At 40.5% G+C, this 21,052-nt stretch overlaps 1 protein-coding gene across 4 annotated transcripts in view; it reads left to right on the plus strand.

The window, feature by feature from the left end:
• kcnh7 (potassium channel, voltage gated eag related subfamily H, member 7) overlaps nt 1-21,052 on the plus strand; it is a 90,172-nt gene that overhangs the window by 27,005 nt on the left and 42,115 nt on the right. For 3 of the 4 annotated variants that reach the window (XM_026364352.1, XM_026364353.1, XM_026364354.1), the window contains exons 1-2: nt 9,144-9,533; nt 10,384-10,614. In XM_026364352.1, coding sequence (XP_026220137.1) covers nt 9,458-9,533; nt 10,384-10,614 — 307 coding nt within the window. In that variant the 5' untranslated portion in view covers nt 9,144-9,457. Of the gene's footprint in view, nt 1-9,143; nt 9,534-10,383; nt 10,615-21,052 lie in introns of those variants that run through there. The other variant, XM_026364355.1, reaches the window with a different exon arrangement.

Consider the following 21,052-nt stretch of genomic DNA (forward strand, 5'->3'; position numbering starts at 1 on the left):
AGACTCATTATAAACTCTGTCAGTTTCCTTCTAAAGGTTTTTGGGTGAGGCTCACTCTTCTAACCAACCAGAGGAGGCTGAATATATGGAACACAAGGCAAGCAAAGAAATAGATCGAATTAGATTGAGTTAGACAAAAGTACATTTTAGTTTTACATTACAAATTCTGCATATTTAATCTCTAAAAGCATTCAGAAATATTTAGATCTGACTGTTACCGTAATAGCTATAAATATTAGGGCACTAGAGTTGGACCAGCTACTGTACTGCCTGCAAATCATGAAAGAAACACAAAGGATTAACAGGATAGGGAGTCATTTGATAGGTAAACAAAGTCTAAAAATACTTCAGTCCCTGTGTGCTCTGTCAACACTTATCACAGTGCATAATAATGTTGGTCTAAGCTCGTTTATGTTTAATATCCATTGAACTGAGAATATGCAACAATGTGGTATTCATCTTAATCCCTCACTCAGTCCAGAATAGCCAGTGTTGCTGTTTTCAAAGGTGAGTTTAAGGGAGAAAATGGTGTTAGAGCTCACACTGATTACTTCAGTGAGTACAAAGTAGAGCCAGGGGTGTGAACATTACATCCAGTATATTGCTTCACATTTATGACCTTACGCTTGTTCAGTAGTGCTGAAAGGAGGCTATATTTAAAATTTTATGTTGTTCCAAGTAGTTATGTTGCCAAGAGAGTGATATTTTTATAAGATTTGGTTCCAATATCATTCCTTAGATTCAAATGCCAAGTCACTAATGTTGCCAGAAGATGACTCATGTGACTTGTTTGTGATTGTGTAGCTGGGTAACATCCAGCTGCTCTCATAAATAGATGCAATTGTCACCATCTGTAATGGCAATCACTGCTTCATTTAATTACACTCATAGGTGTGTGATAAGTGCAAATCTCAGGTGTTTACATGTGTTTACGAGTTAGGCGGCACGTAAGGAGAAGATAGAGCGAGGAGCTGTGCAACACCGGAGCACGGCAGCTGTAATTTCCACTAACAAAGATGTTTACTGAGGTCTCTCAGCAGGAGACCTTACAGGGCAAAGAAATGCTAAATGTAGAAACAGACTTCTGTGCTTCTGGGTTTGGTAATAGGAACTGTTATTGCTGATGTCAGCCTGAAATGTGTATAAATACAGGACGTGTTAAGGGGTAGAAAAGCCCACTGTTAATGCAGCAGCTACTGCATCGATATAGATCAGCTGTGAGTTAATCTCTGACAGGTGATTTATTGATAATTTATTAATACCTGTACTATTGTGTATTTTTATGTCTTAATTGTTGAACTTCCTGTCCTTCATGGAGATTAACTTCCTCTCTCTCAGACATCAGTCTCTCTCCTTCTCTTGCTGCTTTTAAAGGGGATGAGAGGAACTAATGTGATTGGCCATTATTGACTCCTGCCATGGCTCGACCTGTGCATCCCGCACAGAAATGTTTTCCCGCCTGTCTTCCTGCAGTGCCCCTTTTACACCAGATGTAGTGCTGTGTGTTCTTTCCAAATTGTACAATTTAGTTTCATCACTTCACAAAACATTTTGCCAATACTGCTGTGTAGTGTCCATGTGCTCTTTGGCAAACGTCAGGTGTGGAGCAATGTTCTTTTTAGTAAGCAGCAGCTTCCTTCGTGGTGTCCTGTCATAGACACCCTGCTAGTTCAATGTTTTACCTACTGTGGAATCATGAACACAGATGTTAGCCACTGTCACTCTGGTTGTTTCTTACCTCATTAATGAGTGTTTGTTGTGCTCTTGGGGTCATTTTGAGTGTGTGTGTCCCTTTATAGATTGTCTAATTGTAGATTGGTGAATTTCTACAATCTTTGACTTTTTAACCCTTTCCAGTTTTATGTAAATCATCAATTCTTGATCATAGATCCTCTAAAAGCTCCTTTTGCTGAGGCTTGGCTCACAGAAGCATATTCTTCTTGGTTTTTGTCAGTGGAAGTAGCTCTAGTTCACACCTCCAAACTCATTTTGTTAAATTATGCAAAGACCTGACTCCAATTAGCTCTTTTAAGGTCACTATTCAAAGGGTTCACATACGTTTTCCACTCACACTGTGAGGTTTTAATGGTTTTAATTGTTTTCAATAAAGATATGAAAGAAGGTGTTATTATTATAGGCACATTGTATTTGTTAAAACTCTTCATCTATGACTTAGATGAAGATCAGATCATGTTTTATGAGTTAATGCAGAAAACCATTATCTTTGCTGTATTCTTGCCAGAACATAATCAAAACCTAATCATAACTAATGCAGAATTAGCTTCTATCTGTAGTGTGCTGTGTGAGGCAGTTTCTGCCCCAAGGACCTTAAACTAGTTAAAATATGTTCCATGAAGAAGTGATAACAAGCAAAAATGACCTCACTTTTCCAAAATGGCCTCATCTAGTGCACTAAAACTCAAATATGTTCTCACAAAGACAGCACCACAAGTAGATACACGAACAGATACATACCCTGAGTCACAGCAACTCCACTTTGGCACCTTGAGTGGACAAGCAAAGACATGGGGACATGTGCAGGGTGAAACGTCTCTGGGATGACACTTCTCTTTGGCGATGAGCTGTGCAGTCACAGGCGTTTAGCTGTGATGGCGACACTGACAGAAGACAAAGCCATGAGTTTACAGAGAGCTGCTGGCGGTATCGTAGAGTGACACATGGGTTATCGTTGACACGCCAACACTGTGTCCCTGGTGCTTATTTCCCATGAACCAAGAGCTGAGCTGCACAGCTCCCAAAAGATAGTAAGACAGCAGATGGGGAAAGGTGAGACATTTATCTGTGGAAGGGGCCATCTGGGGAAAAAGTCTGGGACAAAAGGTTGATGTGTGACTACAATGCCGACAAAAAGAGTGTTACTTCTTGACGTTTTTCTTCATCTGTTTTTACGTTTTTACTCTGCTCACCTCTTTTTCTGACAGATTTCTATTCTGCCTTATGCTGTCTATTCATTTGGCTGTGATATTTCTGACAGTCAACCTTGTCCTATTGGTTTTTCCTGGCTTTCAGCCAGAGCAGAGATCAAGGGCCAACAAAAGCAAGAATGAGCAGAAATAAACCGTGTGAGAATAGAAAGACCAACAGGGTCACTCCTGGATGTAGAAAGCCATTTGCCTCGGCGTGATCTGTGGATTAGGGGGCACAGCCTGGCTGCCCAATCTAAATTGCCCCACATACTGAACAGATTTAGCTAAAAATGAATGGAGCAACCAAGCTGATAGAGTCAGGCTTATTGGGGGATATTCTCCTTTCAAAAACATTCCCTTCAGCAGCAGCAGCAGCAGCAGCAGCAGCAAGGAGGTTAAAGACTGATGCCAGTTGGGAGATTAATGTAGAGGGGAATTTATTTTCTCATGAGGAATATGTGTAATCGCATTGATGCTGCTGATTTACTATCATCATGACCACGATTATTACCACTGTGATAAATGAGTCCAGCTTGATGTCACGATCACACTTATCATCATTAACACTTTAATCTATGTCATCATCATGCTAGTTCAATTTCATGACCACCACTACGTTATCAGCAGCGCCATTATTGTCATCATCACCATCAGTGTTGCTCAGTTTGTCATTGTTTAGTCCACCACTTCAGTCCAGGCTGAAGTTTTTCAACAACTATTCGAGTGATCGACATGATTTATTTTTACTATTTATGGGACCCAGAGGAAGAATTCTGTTGATGTTGCTGATTCCCTGACGTTTCCTCTAGCACCCCCATCAGGCTGCCTGATTATTGATCCATGTAAACTTATTTAATACTTATTCGATAGATAGACATAAAGGTTGTTCCCATCCACTGAGGATAAACAACTTGGTCATGCCATAACTTTTAATCTAGTGCTAACATGAGGTAAATTAATCTTTTATCCAGTCAAACATCTCTGCATCTATTAAATTGACTTTTTATGGTATTATGGTCTCAAGAGGATGGGACTGTGGTGATCTCCTGTACTGCCAGGTTGCTGTTCATGCTATAATAATAATCATAATGTATTTAAGGACCACAAATGTGCAGCTTCTGTGTGCCGACTCCCTCTGAAACCTTCAGGACTAACCTTGGAAAGAATTTTTGTTAGGTAATGATATGCAGTAGAGGGACATCCAGATGCTCGAGACACTTACACATACACACATTCTATTCGTTCCTCTGTGTAGTCATGAATGAGCTGATGTTGAGTGGATTAGGCCGTGCCTGGTTTATTTAATGATTGCTGCACAAGCTACAGTACACTGAGCCTCTCTCCTGGGCTGAGGTCAGAGAAAATGCCTCTTAGTAATAGAGATCCTTTACAACCACCAGGGGAAATTACTGCTGGGTTGTCGGCGGCCCACGTAATTAACCATGTTAGCTTTCTTACACTCACAAAAGCTGGAGAATAAACTCTTTGTAGGCCATAACCTTTAAATCTTGTGTCACATAAAGTGGATGGGGGCAGTTTGACAGCAAAAAGCATCTCTAAATCCTGCCCGACAAAGCCAGTTTTAAATGATTAAACACTAACAGTGGATGGGGGGAATTATGTGTTTTTTTCTATTGATTGAAAAGGGGAGTTCTCATTTAACTGAACATCTCTGAAGCTGGTGGAAATCTGGAGTCAGCTTTTGCTTTAGGACAGTTTAGCAGGATAGATGTTTGCTGTCAAGAGGGCTTGAACCGAGGTTGAAGGACAACTTACAACTTACGACTCACTACTCATACCTCTTGTACCACTGTGTCACACGACAGCATTGCAATACCAAATCTGGACTACTCTTGCTACAGTGACAGCGTCACAAGCTACAAGCTTGCATTGTTTGTTATTAGTTTAACTAATTAGCAAGATCCAGGGCAAGGTTACACTCTATTGTAATAACCATTTTACTTTCTCCAGCACACAGTATAATGATAATGATCCCATAGGGCATAGTTGTAATCATTCACCTGTTATTTCAGCTCCAATTATATCACAACTATTTCAGCTCTATCATTTTCAGCTTAGGCTTCACCTCCTTGCTCACACAAACTCAGCTTAGAAACAAGCTTTTTTTTTGTCACTTGAGGGCAATTCACAAGAAAAAGCACACTCCCGATATGATTAGGACCTATATCACCAAAACCAAAACAAAATACCATCAAATTGTATTTTATTTTTTTATTATTATTGTTGTTGTTTTTTTTTGTTTTTTCTTTTTTTTTACTGTGAATGAAGCTTTATTATTAAAGAGTTGCAGAATTCACTGGATAGATTATTTGACCAGAAAGCTGCTGGACAATTGAGTCACCTGAGAAAATATTTCCCAAGAGGAAAGGGGTCTTAATATTTCACTACAGCAGAAGTGATCACCTGCTTGGACTTAATGGACAAAAGCTGAACCCATAACACAGCAAATATTGAATCTCTACTAAAATATTCTGAAGCCCTGGAGCTTTCTTTAAGAATTTCCCTGCGATTGCCACTAAGACCTATATTCCACTTTGCATTGTTTAATTTCAACTTAATTATTCATTACACCCTGAGCAATATTTTAGGGATAACGCTTAATATCCTTCTCTTACCGTGACTCATAAACCGGGCTGGTAGGATCCAGTCTCATAAAGGGCATAAACAGATAAGTGATGTTCCAGATAAATGGAAGGTAAATACAGTTTTATCTATTTATAGCTATCATTTCCCACAAAACCACTGAGCTTCCGTGCCAGTAGCATCTGGTAAGAGTTATTCAAGGAGCAAATAGAAACAAGAAGACGTGAGCACGCTGGCTTGTTTCCAGGAACGTAGAAACAGAAAACCTGTTTGTTGCATGTGCTAATACACCCATCAAAGGTAATCATTAGCAGGTAATCACTGAATACAAACTTTACTGATTGTAAACAGTTGTCAATATAAAAAATAACAGTATGTTGACTATTAAAGTAAATTTAATGTTATATTGGAAATAATTATTCAACAAAGTCACAATTAAGCATAATAACAGTTGGATAATGAACACCTCCTCCTTGGTGGTGCAACTAAACAATACAAGACAGTGATACAAAGATTACACTGCATAGTACATGGTTTGTTATTTCTTGTTTGTATTTTCTTTATTCAGTATTAAACATGTGTTTCTGCATTTATCTTCCATGTATTGACTTTTGGATGTTGCTTTAATGTATAAAAACATTTATTTCACATGGATTGACGCTAGTCACATTATTGCAAAGCCTACCTCTCCTGTAACTGTACATCTCAACTAGTTTATACTAGACTAAAATTCTACATCCATGCTAGCAGATTTGTAAGGTTGCACAAAGTAGTAACAGATTCGAGGTTAAAAAAACTTGATTAATCCCAGAGGGAAATTGTTTAGATATTATCTACTGAACCAATGTCAACTTCACAGCACCACTGATAACAAGGTGATTACCCAATAAGTACATTATAGACTTATTGTAAGATGTACAGAGATGAGTCTATTTTGCTAAGCTCCGTTTTGCCCATTGTGTTTACATATGTGTCTTTTAACATTAAAATTAATATCACCAACATTTTGACAATGTATATTACTTACAAAGTAATTGTTTGACTGTCATGTGAGTGAGTTTGACACCCATAAATAATGAGACTTTGTGTGAGGTGCATACAAAAGTAACAGAAAGTGTGTAGTGTGGGCAGTCAATATCATGTTTGGGCAAGAGGAAAACTCAGAGTATCATCTGCCATCTTGAAATTAGGAATCTATCACCAACCTCAGCAGGATTGATCCTTGGGGGATCAAAGTAGGTGGATTGAGAGACTGACATCCCATGCTACTAGTACGGCTAAAATGATGTCAGCTTTATAGTTAATGCCTAACAAAACAAAGAAATAATTAAAAGAGGATCCTAAGGAGCGGTCCACTGCACTGAGACAGCCTCATAGGTTGCAGCTCTCTATATCTTCACTGTGGCTTTTGGCTGGACCCAACGGCAATAATGTGTCCCCAGGTTCCCACAACGCTTTTCTTTCATAATAAAGTCTAATATCAAGGTCTGGACGGATACAGCTTGTGTTAGGCTGCATTAGTTTTAGCTAGGTAGGCTCCATAAACCGCTAAGTGAGTGAGTACCTTCTGGATGGCGTTGGAAATTGAGCCCATGCACCAGTTTCCTTATAATGCACACTAAGTGCAAATACAAAGTATATTTCTTTAATATCTCAAAGAGGACATACTGTATGTATCATTTTGATGCATGTACGCAGGAGTTACTTACCTGTTAGGTGTTATGGTTTCCTCTTTGTCTTCACTACCAGCTGTCCATTCACTGAGCATATTATGAGGTGAAATACAATTAGTTAATGTTGTCGCTGGCTTTAATGTGAATATGACTCAAGGGCAGGCCTATCCTTCACTGTTTCATCGCAGTGAGTCAGTGAGTCGTGCCTGCTGTGTGACAGAGACAGAGGAGGAAATGAAGGGCAAAAAATGAATCGTGTAATAGATTCACTTTTTATTGTGACTTGATGGCTGCGTATTAAGAATCGTTTTCTCAATGGAGCAGATGGAGCCGGAGCGAGTGTAAGGACCAGGACAGGTGTTTGCCTGTGCGTGTCTGAGAGTGAGACAGTGAACGAGACACAGAGAGGGGAAATAAATTGAATCTGAGAAGAAAGTGGAACAATTGAGGGATGAAGTGAGAGGAAGGGGAGAGAGTATTAAAACACTTAAACCTCCAGTCCAGATCACCTGCCACTGTTAGAAAATGGTTACAGGAGCGTTATTCCAGGTCTCCGTCGGCCTGCAAATGCCTGCACGTAATGTTTCATATCTCGCTGAATCGCAGTGAAGCTATAGTGTAAAGTTACTTAACAGATAAAATATGATGACTAATGAATAAATAATGCATTAGGATGAAACTACCCAGCAGGTTTGACCAACGCACACCAACACTGATTAGCTGCAACGTTAAAATGCTACTTGAAATAATAATACACTAATACTGCATTCTTAAAGAGGCGAACTGCGATAAAGGAAAGTATATTTTAATGGTAACACTACAAAGTGACAGATTGTCAGCTCGCTCCCTGTGCAAACGCTTAGAGTGTAGATTTATACACAAGCTCTTAAAGTCGCCTCGGCCTTCCCTAGTGTATATTAAAATATGCTTTGAGCTGAAAACACCTCTAGGTGACATTATTTAAAATCAAAAACTCCTCTAGATACGATTTGTGTGGTATTAAACTAGCAGTAAGTGACTAAGCAGTGAGTGAGTGATTGCAGTGTGGAAACAGTGACATTGTTTTCTAATATATCATCATAAATAGCCTGTGTATTGTTTTGGGGTGGACATCATCCATCTTTTCCCCCATTCTTCTGATTTAAGGGGACTGTGGCCACCGACCTGAATGCTGCCATGGTTTGTCCCCGGCTCCTCTCTCTGTGGAGGCCGCAGCGCCGCCGCCGCCGCTCTGCGTTAATGAGATGCGCCGCGCACCTGCGTGATGACGTCAACGTCGGGACTCCGAGAAAGTCGCAGGTGAAGCTGAATGAATGTCTGCACTGTTAAAAGTCATGTTTTATCACTATCCGGCAGTGATGTGTTGCTGTTGCTGCTGTAAAATGAAAGTAACGTGAGTAATTCCACTCGGAGTTCACTTTTTTATTCACGTGTTTAAGCGGGTGGAGTTGAGCTAACCCTAGCTAGCCAAAGTTAGCACTCATTAAGCTGCTTTAATTTTACCCTCATGGTAAAGACTAAGGTCCAGAATGGATGGATGGATGGATGAATGGATGGATGGATGGATGGATGGTGGCGGGTTGTAACATTAAAATTGTTGATAATTACAAACTGTTTATCCTGTAGTGTGATAGCTGTGGTCATGAAACAAAACAAGCTGACGTAGGAGTAACGCGTTACAGTAATCCGTTACCTGCCGGTACTCTCCGTCCGTCATGTGGGTTTTTCTCTTCGCGGTGTCCGTGTTGTCTCCGGGCTGTCAGCCTCTCAGCCATTGGCCTCACACACCATCAGTCTTCCCTTCACAACAGTAGACCCCCTCCCTCTCCCTCTCCTCCTCCTCCTCCTCCCCCCGCACACACACACACACACACACACACACACGCCGACACAAAACGCGCACAGAGCTTTCGAGGAGCGTCGGTGAGATGTTGGTTGAGCTGCGGTTTCCCGACTCCTTCCTCTGCAGCTTCACATCGGCCAGGAGCGCAGGGAAGCTTCTGCGATGCGCTCAACGCGGGAGGCGTCGGAGTTGAAATAAGGCAGACACCCGGGGGGGGGGGCACGGGAGAAAAAAGCAGAGGGGGAGATTTTCTTACGAGGATGACTGACTGGTGACAAAGGAAACGGGGAGCCCATCTGGCTTCGGTTGTCAGCCGCGAGAACTTGACGGAGGCGTTTTAGGGGACCGGCTCGTCCTCACTTGGACGGCCAAAGATTTTTTTTTATCTTTATCATTTTTGGAGGGGAACCATGCCTGTCCGGAGGGGTCATGTTGCGCCACAAAACACATTTCTAGGAGTAATAATTCGGAAATTCGAAGGACAAAGTGAGTACCACCGTCCCCTGGTGCCCTGTGCGGTGTGGGTGCGTTGTGTGCTGCTGCTTTTCCTTTTGTGTAAATCCTGCTGCATTCTGAGAAGATTTGTTCAGTCGCTAAATAGGCCTTCTTTTATAACATCAAGGGCTGTGATGCAGACAAGCTCCTCTGCACTCATTCTACTTTTCAGTCCTCTTGATAACCCAGACATCGATGATGCTGATTATAACTTAATCAGCTGCTTTGTTATTGTAGTTCTGTAGCGCAGGAGTACTTCTTGTACTCTCCTACTGCAGTGGGAATTACAGTTGCATATGAGAAACAAGGACTAAACAACTTAATTCTTTTTTTTTAGACATTATTTGCAGTGCTGTGTTGATGCACATCATGCAGGAGCGATACTGCGTGAACCATCATGCAATAAATCTGTTTGACTGCTGTAAATGTGGGAAAAGCACATTTCATCACATTCTGTTCTTTTTAATAAAATGTCAGAGGAGGGCAATAGAAGTGCAGTAATCATGCTTTCATGATCACAATAATCATTCTTTCATTATTTACTGAACACATTTTACACAATTCAGTCTGCAGTTATATTTTTTCCGTCACACTTCCAAGGAATAAAGCACCTGTAATAGGGATGCAATGGAGAATAATCTAATGTAAAACCATTACACACTCCTACCAGTTGTCATGTTTCCATATTCCTGTTACTCTGTTTGAATGCACTCATTGATAAATCCATGTCTTCATTATCGCGTAATTCGCTGCAGTTAATTTTGTTTTGTTTGTATGATCATCTGCAGATGAATAAACAAACATTCTCTTTCTCTCAATCTCCACCTCTATAACTTCACAGACAAGAAATTCATCATAGCCAATGCCCGCGTGCAGAACTGCGCTATCATCTACTGTAACGATGGATTCTGCGAGATGACGGGCTTTTCCCGGCCGGACGTCATGCAGAAGCCGTGCACTTGTGACTTCCTGCACGGCCAGTTCACCAGCCGGCATGCGGTGGCCCAGGTGGCCCAGGCGCTGCTGGGCTCAGAGGAGCGCAAGGTGGAGATCACCTATCACCGCAAAGATGGTGAGTGCTACAGGTTCAGACATCAAGCTCTCTCTTCATCTATTAGTCTCGGTGTATTGGTGAAATAGTAAATATGGTTGTGCAACATGTTAGTATGTTGTTTTGTTGTGTGCCACACAAGACAGAACCATGTGCAGTGTGGTGCATTACTTTTACAACACAGGTACACAGTAATTTTTAGTTCAGAGTTGGCGCTATCTGGAGCATATTGCAGCAGCAAATCACTGAGTGCACCCATTTAGAGCCCTGAAGGGGGGAGGGGGCAGCTGTGAAGGTTTCCTTTGCTGTGAAGTCCAGTTTTGAAGTGATGCAGGCGATGGGTGGCTGGGAAAGATGTTCATTAGCCTGCGCTGGATAGGGCACCCTGTGAAAGATGTAGCTCACTTCCCTTAAGACTAATGTGAAGACAGTGAAGCGTGTGGTTTCTCTGCTTCTGTTCTCATCATCTCCAGTACAAAAAATAGCATCGTTTGCTGTAGAGTACACTGTCCAGAGATGTCACTCAGCATTTTTTCAGCTCATTCACATTTTCTAATGTAAGCATTTTAACACACCGTAGCAGACCTGACACTTGTCAGTATAGCGTTTCCATAGCTTAGATAATCTACATGTATACTATACTGCATGCAGGTCATGACTTGGCATGACAGCTGATATTGTTTTAATGAGTAACAAGGAGAAAGTTAAGCTCGGTCAAATCAATATTGTTGGTTCATGTTGTGACCTCCAGTTAGGACAAATGTATTAAGACGATTTAGACCATGAAGAGGATTGACAGAAATATGGATTATTGCTCTAATAAGACCTATGTAGCAATGAGCAATGTTTCCTTGCCTGGTGCTGTTGTGCTTTTTGTTTTTTTAGTTTTTGGTTAGTTGGGAACCACTTCATTAGCTGAGACCAGGTCTGAGCTATTTTCAGAAGATCATTTTTAACACGTTAATTAAGCTGAGCACACAGGTTAACTAAAACAGAATATTTTACTATGTTTAATCAGTTTCAAATAACGTAAACATACATTTTTTTAGTTCAATCAGTGTCACTAAGTAAAACACCAAATTCACGCTGCCTGAGGCTGGTTTCACACACATTTTAAAATGGTCTATAGTGTTAGTCTAAGACTTGCTTTTGTAATGTAATGGACATTCTCACAGAATAGATTGTAACTAAATATAGGATAACTACACCCTAAATATTTTTTGGTACTGTACACATAATCAGAGTTTTGATATCCAACAAAATTATTTTCCCGCCCTGATCATGACGAAATAGACCTGACTATTCTCGAAAATTTCAACTTTGAGTCTAAGACCACAAGTGTTGTCAGGTAATGTCCCAGCAAGGATCCATGAAGTAGGACTAGTGTTTACAAAATGTAGCCTGCTAGTTTAAGAGTTACAGCAGAAACGAACAAGGCTCCTGATCTGAAGAAAGGGTTATAGTTTATCTCTGCTTACAATGGATGGCTTTTCTCATAGATAATGAAATAAGACGCTGTCAGAGGGATGCACTTAGTGTGATAGGAACTCTGGATCTGTAATGATGTAATTCATGCTTGGGCAGGTATAGAAAACCCAGAGGCAGGTGACACAGACTGGGTCGTGGACGGTTTACAGAAGCATTACAAATGATAGTGTCCTTGGAAACATAGATGTGTGGTGTCAAAGGTTGGAAGAGTGAGATAAAGTTACAGAAAAATGCTTTAGGGGATAGGTGGAGTGGAGATGTCAGCTTGTGTTTTGAGTTGAGTGGTGTGCTTTACGCTGTGCCCTGTGAGTCTGTCAAAATGTAACCCACAGCCTTAGTGGATATTGTCTTTACTGAACTTTGACTTTCCTGGAAAAGCACCACAGTGAACAAATAAGAAGCTCTGTCAGGATCATAAATGCCACAGTTTTCTTGTGCTGTTCGGTGCTCGAGATGAGATCCCAGCCCTCTCATTGGTGCTGCAGCATGACTTTTTTATATTTGATTTTCATATTTACTCAAGAATCAAGTTTCTTTTTGAACTATATTTCATAGAGAAATGTTCTAGTATTTCATACATGCACCTGGCAGTTGTAGTTGCTGGTTACAGAGTAGATCAGGATTCTTTTCTATTTTTGGTTTGTGAAAAACTCTCTTGCAAACAAGATTTTTGATTTCCTAAATATTAATGTATACTCAGCAGAACGTTTTTCAAACGTTCAAATTTTCTGTGGAGGTTTGTTTAAAAATCTTAATGCCGCATTCATCAGTGCGTACCATTAAGGAAAGTATTATCACAACAACAACAAACCATTATATAGAAACCTGCTGGGGATGTTTGTTGAAGTAATTAACCAAAGGAGAATTGATTTATTTATTGAAGGCTGTAAGACATGTTACCGGAAAGGAACCTTAGGGTTGTAAGTAAAGTTTTGAATGGAGGATATTTACACATAATGGAATCTTTTTATATCTCTCATTAGTACGTATTTTTAAGTTGACCTACCAAGTCTAATGCCTCTCTGGGCCTGTACCATCAGTCCAGCCAAACTTGGGCTTTAGTTTGCATTGATTCACTGAGCAAACAGCATTAATGAGGACACAAATACCTTCATGTTGCATTGATCTTCAAAAACGGTGCATTGGAGAAGGAAAATCAATGACTGCCGAATGCCCTCCCTCCACTTGCTGGCTCGCAAGAGACTTGGATGAAAAGAACTGGAGGGCTCCTGACTGTCGGACCCTGCAGCAGGGGACCAGGCCTCATTATTATTCTGTATCCTGTGCCTCTAATTACCTCAGTGTTTTCCTTTCACCTGACTCAGATCTTCTCCAGGGAAGGTCATTTACCCATTTCAACAAGGCAGGCTGCTCTTATAATCTTCTTTTTATGATAAGCACATATTGTACAGTTAATCACATTTTAGCTCATCCTTTGACACAGTTTTATGTTTCCTTAGTTTATAGTAATGTAATCTAATAACAAAACTGTTTTACAAATCCCCATACAGTGACAAAGCTCTGTTCGACTGTTTGATTTTTGATCATATCCCTGGCCAAGGTCCGTCCAGTCTGTCTGGTTTGGCAGGACAGCTAACTCTAGAAAGTGTCCTGTTGGTTTCATTTTCCTTTCATTTCACAATTATTGAGGCAACTGGGTACTCTTCAAAAGTACGCAGGCATGTGCATTTTTAAACTAGATCCAATCCACTCACTCAATTTCTAGGCACATCGTAAGTGAAACTAAATCAAACATGCATCATCCACACCACTCTAACAGCCTCCGTCTGTGGGTCATGATGAGACCTTCCTAATAGATGAGAGGCAGTGCATGAGGCAGGGAGAGCACATCTCATCCCCTCTGACCATTAGCACAGGACCACCTTCCCTCTACTGTTTGTGCACGAATGACTTCATCTTCTCCAGCCCCTCCATTAAGCAACATAAGTTTGCAGGAACTAAACACCCTCAGTACAGTAGAGCTGATATTAGTCTTAGGAAAGACCCCTCGCTCATCACTCCCTCCTTCCTCCCCTCACTATCAGCAGCACCACAGTCACAGTTGTGCAGACATTTAAGTCCCACCACCGTCTCTAAGGATCTTAAAGGGAACATTAACTTATAGTTTATAAAAAAGAAGACTCAGAGGAGGATGTTCTTCCTGAGGCAGCTGAAGAAACTCAACCTGCCACAGTCAGTCATGATTCAGTTCTGAATATTAGTTATATCTAAGTCCATCCTTATATCATCCATCACTGTCTGGTACAGTTTAGCAACCAAACAGGAAATTCAGATTCTCTCAGCCGAAAAGATCATTGGCTGCAAACTTCCCCCTGTTGACCAGCTACTGTCCTCTGAGGCCAAATGCTGTACAGGCGAGGTCTTCCCACCCTGGACTCTCTTCTCTTGTCCACTGCAAACAGTAAAGATCTCAACCCGCAGCAGACACAGTAACAGCTTGTTTCTAGCAGTTTCCCTCCTAAATAGCTGAACTTTTAATTGCGTCCTCCACTGTCATTGGCTTACTTCATTTACCTCATCCCCTGCTTAATCAACATCAATGTAAATTGTTTGTGCTTTTTTTATTTTTTTATTCTCCATTTATTAAATTCTGATGATAAAGTCAGGTTTTAGTATGTTTTTTTTGTCTTTGTTCTATTTTCTTTTATTCTTGATTTTATATGTACATTTAGGAACCAAACACATTGTTTGTATGCTTGCAAACGTGGCTAATTCAGATTCAGGAAAATGCTGAGCTTTAGTTTTTATATTGTTAATAAATTAACCAGCAATTTAGAAACCATTTTCACATTCTTGTCTTGGTTTTAGCGTCTACTGACGCCATTTCCTCCATTTATATTTAGATGTACAGCACGAGGTGATATTGGAAATCGCAAATTGGAATAGATCTGAATACTTCCTGTAGCCACTGTACATGATTGTATATCAGACAATTCTAGTATGTATAGCTGTCATAATTCTTTCAGTAACATTCAGTGATCAAGATGTGAGGCCGACATCCTAATAGAATTAATGAACAAGGTGCACATATGAGAGACTTCACTTTTTGATACAACCAATATTAAAAATAAATGATTTTAAGTTACAGCCATTTAAGAAGTAATTTAATTTAAGATGGAACTTCTTCTTTCCTCTTTCCCCGATCTGACACACATAGCTCTCAGGCTCTATCTCTACTTTCTCCTGTATTGGAATTCCAGGGGAAATGTCATTGTGCTGAGCTGATTGCTACTCTCATGGCGGGCCGTTGGGGTTTCTGTGAGGCAATCTTCTTTTTTAATCCCATGACCCAGGGTATACATAAACTGTCCTTTGCAGTCCGTGAAGAAGACTGCGCTCATCAGCACAACCTCTGGCACATTCTTAATGCTGTATGATTGGTGCCTTTGCTGAACCACTTGGTCTTTTGGACTTATCTCTATGACCTATAAAGGAGAAGTACGTGTCATTAAAGTGACAGAAGTGTATTATAAACTGCTTGACATTTAGATGCTGAGCTGTTTACTGCACGTGCTGCAAGAGCAAACTTTTGAACTCAGTACTGTATATGCTAAATATTCACATATTAAACTTTTGTGCTGTTTTGCCACTCTCCACTGTTTCACATAATTTCCACCTTTCATTGATTTTTCTGCAGTATAAATACAAAGAATGTGTCCAGAATCAATCCCTATTTACTATATAGTACACAACACTAAAAATGTAGTGTATGTGACACATACAGTACTTTCCACTAATAGGTTTTTAAGATTTAAGTGCAGGTTCTGAAGATTTCTGTTTTCATCTGTTTTTGATAAGTGAGGCTGCTGCCATCTTGGAACCACTGAGCTGAAAAGTGTACGTGATTACGATCGTCAGTCAGTTTTCTTCTTGGGTGCAAATGAAAATGACAACAGATGTAATAATGAGGCAAAGGCAAGACGGCCCCGAAATGGGAAAGAACATGCTACAAATTCTTCCTGACCGATTCTCACCAGGATTTGTGTTATGCTTTTAATAATGACGAAGACAGTAGCGAGTGGCATTACCTGCAGATCAATGAGATTGCATAGGTAGTCCATGTACTCCAAGATGGCACATTTATACATGCAGTTGAAAGAAGGGTTTGCTGGCACCAAGATAACAGGAAAGCAGCCGTTAAACCAGCAGAATTGGACAGGGTTGTAGAAAGGCAACAACTCAGCAGCAGGGCCGGTATCTGCTCCTTTGTGAGTGGAGGAACAGGTGGTGTGCATGACTCCATGAGGGATGGCATGAGGGCCCTGTGTACGATAGTACAATCGTGCATTGGTTGCCACCAAGTACCACCACTGAATAAATCCCTGATCCATGTCCTTCCCCCCCACTACTTGAATAATGTATTAATCAGGATCCGATGAACAAATTTAGGTGTTCCCTTAAGTTTATTTAAGTAGTGCTTCTCTGAACTGGGCCTCAGACAAACTGACTGTGTGAGAAAAGTGGATACAGCAGTAGTACTAATGCATCATACAGTTTGTTTGTGGGTGTACTACAGTATATGAGGTGTGTTTAACATGGAGGAAATTTGCAGGGGACATTTGCTGCATGTCACACTTCTTTGCTTCTCCCTCTTTTCTTGTCTATAGGAAACTCTTATTAATTACCATGGCAAACACGAGTAATATATAAAATTTCACTTGTACCCAGTCACTACAAACTTGTCTGCTGTAGTGGTGAGACATAATCACCTTTCCTGAAAATGCTTTTCCTCATTACTGATTCGTAGCAATAGCTAAATCAGTATTCTTTTCGTTTAGCCCTTGACAAAGTCATATTGTAGCTTGAATATTGGTAAGTATGAATTCAGGGTTAAGTCCAGATGTTGGTGGTTTTGTAAAGGATTTCTAGGTGGTATATTTTTTGTGCCAATGCTTCACATTGTAATTAATGTGAAAACAGGATCTGCATCTAAAACAGGTGATTTAATGATAATGAAGCACAACCCATTAATTGTAAAGACCACCTGTTTGAGATCTTAGATTGAACAACCACAGTACAGTGATTCTTAGCCTGCAGCCTTTCATTTGTTAATAAATGCACTCAGTCCTAATAAAATGCTCAAGTTAGAGATTAAACATTTAAATCTCCTTGTCAATTATGGCTTCAAAAATCACAGAGTAAAAATAAACTATTCACAGAGCACAGCACATATTTACTGAGCAGGCCCTGCTCTATCTGCCTCTCCACTCAGTGATTCAAATAGAATAATCACAGTGTCTTCTTTCCATACTGAAGAGCACACTTACAGGGTCCTTTTTGTATTAAGAAATCCATAAGCCCAGTACATGGTAAAAGCTCTCACTTGCAAATGGCAAATAAGGAAAATGAAAATGTCAAACTATAAATAGATTAAAGTTGTTTAGTGGCTTCAGAGATGCTCACTGCGATATGTTTTTTTCTCTGCCTTTGAGAATGCCTTATGAAGAAATTTCAAATTATCTGTCACATCTGACATCTTAAGAAAAACAAAAGAATACTTGATGTCACACTTATTGTACTGTAAGTTTAATATATTACATTTCATGTACTGTAAACTAAATTAGGCTAAGAATTAAAATGACTCATTAAGGAAAGGGGGGATATTGGGTGTACTGCACTTAGTGTGTAATGGAGGCATGACAGTATATACTATTTAAGGTGTCTTTTTTTGAAGGATGCTGTTTTTGCAGTGGTGATGCTGCTGATTCAACTGCACTTAGAATAATAACAGGTAACTAGTCAATAAGGCTGTGTAGTCTCAGAGCAAGCTGGACATGACTGATGATTTGCCTGAAGCAGCCCGAGTTCCACGGTGTGACTCTGCAATGGAAACCATACTCTGTAAAACCAATTCTTGTAGATCCACTGCTGTGCAAACAAGATAAGCTCTTATCCTGGTTCGCCTGCAGTCTCTGTGTTTGAAAGCATACAGTGACCAGCTTGTATCTGTGAAAGACATATGCACGAAGGCAGAGAGAACAGGCAAAAGAGAAGCGAATGCAGAGAAAGTGAAGGAAAAAAGAGCACATAATGTGGGGGGAAGATACACAGGCCAAGACAAAATTAGGCACCTGAATGAGGCAGAGGGGGTGTTGAGACGTAGCATGGAGCATTCAGTGTAAACTAAATGTGACGTCTGTCCGCGAGGGATAAAGTGAGTGAGCAGGCAAGAGATTAAATGAAGGTGTTGGAGAATTCAGGTGCAGCTGAATATCGGAGAGCTTCTTCCACTAAGAGCTGCTGTGGTCACAGATGACCCTAGTTCTGTCTCCAGCTTCTCCGCAGAGGGTGTTAACTCTCTAGGATTATGTAAAATGAACCATTTGACTGCCCTAAATCAGTGTCAATTTAACAAAGTCTGTTTGTATAAACAATCGCAATTGCTTGAGAAATTGTGCGAGTTCAGCTCTCATGAGCCTGCGTGAAAGCGTTGTAATGAGCAGGCCCCCCTCTCTCCATCTAAAGTGACGTGGACAGATTTGTGTTGAACCAAAAGCTTCGATTTCCTCTTTTCGTGCCTCACAGTTGATCTCATTTATAATGAGTCTCTTCAATGGCTCCCCCAGGCTTCCAGCAAAAAGGAGCGGCTCCACAATTACAGATTGGCCGTTTACAAGAAAAGCTGATTTGTAGTTACACTCCTCTGCTGTTACCATTATAGATTTGAGTGTTTTAAAACAGACACTTAGACACAGGCCCCTGCTGTACTTTTCCAGTCACATTTCAAGGCACCTCACTGTCCTACGCTTTGCTACATAATCTGAACCATTCAGATGAATTTCCGCCTGTCTGTCACATCCTTTTCTTCATCGTCACGTTCCATTCCCTATAACAAGTGTCACTGTGTAGTACAACATAGTGTTGTCCTGGCAACCAGTGAAGGAGCTGTGATTTGTCTCTGTAACACTCAGATTCATCCTGGCATTATCTGCCTATGGGGCTCAAAGCTGGAGAACGGAGCAGACAACTGGGATCCAGTCACACAGTCCTGATACTGGCATCAAAGGAAGAATGTGACTCAGTTAATTTGCCAAGTACAACTAACACAGAGGAATTTGACTTGGTGATACTGGTGTGGAGTCTTAATGACTTCACAGATTCGTAGACACTGTAGGGATCACATACACTGTGATGCATGTGATGCAGAATAATAGGGAGGGTGACTTGTGCCTTTTCCTAATTAATTCTTTCAGTCACTGCATAAAGTGTCATTAAACAATGTTACAATACAATAGTACTTAGCAGAACTTAGGTCAACATGCTGTTATGCTCAAATAATGATGCTGATATGGTGCACCGTCACAGTTTAGCATGGTAACAATATTAATTATTACTAAATGCAATGCAATTTTGGACGTATTTAATCAATAACCAGGCATTAGATAAATAAAAACAGACATAGTGATGGTTCTACAGGAGGAGTGATGGGGGGGGAATTACATCGTGTGGCGGACATAAAAAAAAAACAACATTTTTTAAGTTGTGGAGATTCAGTCTTCTTAGGTGTGGTCTTACGTCGTGGACTAACTGATAGACCCACGTTGCCATTCCTTTGAACCACGCCGTATTCACACTCAGCCATGTAAACATCTGATATTTGATATTTTGATTGCCAAAATCAGCCATATATGCCAATTTATTTCACAGCCTCGGTTTGCAGGCACTGTTCCAGTGAATAAATGTAGGTCGTTAATGTTAGATCTATGAATTAAGACACACACACACTCTCTCACACACAGCCATTATGTGATGGTATTACCGCAAACAGACAGCAAATAGTCTGACAGCTCCCTCCCCCATCCTGCTCTGGCTCAAACACCTCGCTCTGTGGCTCCCCCTCCCCCTCCCCCTTGTCTCTCCTCATTCTTGCCTTACTGTGGGGCTCAAACTGCCACCCACCTACTACAGCAACACACCACACAGCTTCATGCATTGAGATCTGGATAGACTAATACAATAAACAATGAGCTGAATATGATGATGGTTTATATGTTTTTGTTTTTGTTTTTTTTTACTGTAAAAATCCCCGTCCTAAAGGATCTCACATGCGTGCAGTTAAAAGGTTTATTGATAAACACGTTGACTTAGCCACTCGTGATGTCAGACCATGATCCCTGCTTTTCCCCATTCACAGATTGGATATACAGAGAGCACATCTGTGAATGAACAGCCATTCATTTCTTTTCTTGTCATCCCCTTTCATTCATCACATCACGTGCCGCCCTTATTATTTTCATTCCAGTGGTTGTTATTTACCATTTAGTCTGTGACTAGACACTATGGAAATGTGAAATTAGTAAGAGTATGTATATGTGTTTTTTTTAAATTATTATTTATGTGCATTTTCTTGCCAGCAGGTTTCTTGGATTTTTATTTTAAAACCTTCTTTAACTCCCTTTGGATTGTGAGGGCAGACCTGATGTTTGGTACAGTTATTTAACTGTATACTGTACATAGATGATAGTATGTTTATGCCAAGTCCCGCAGCAATCTGTTGATTCATATTGCTCAAATCATATTGCTATATTTTCACTTTTTAGTTGAGTTAGGTGAAAGCCCACGTTTGTGAACTGGCCTGTATTTAGAGGCTGACCGCAGGCAGGGATCAACTTTTTGTGGAATCATTTTGATGGACATTTGGACATTGGACATGGATTTACAATCGCATAGTCAAAGGGGACAGCCTACAGCCACTGCCGTGTTTCATCACAGCCTGTCTTACACTCAGTAGAACCTGACATTCCCGCAGCGCTGCAACACAGTTATTTTTCTGAGGCTTTGGGTTTGTCTTTGGCCATATGATTTCTGCACTCTGTCCGGCAGAGATCCTTTTTGGGAGACAGACACAGTAGAGTTTGCTGTTCTGTAATTCAGGATTGTAATGAATGATCAAATAAGGATGACAGGAACTGGAGCCTGCCAAGCTTATATGGCGTACTTTAACTGAATC

This window comes from Anabas testudineus, chromosome 2 (assembly GCF_900324465.2).
Source record: "Anabas testudineus chromosome 2, fAnaTes1.2, whole genome shotgun sequence".
Lineage (NCBI taxonomy): Eukaryota > Metazoa > Chordata > Actinopteri > Anabantiformes > Anabantidae > Anabas > Anabas testudineus.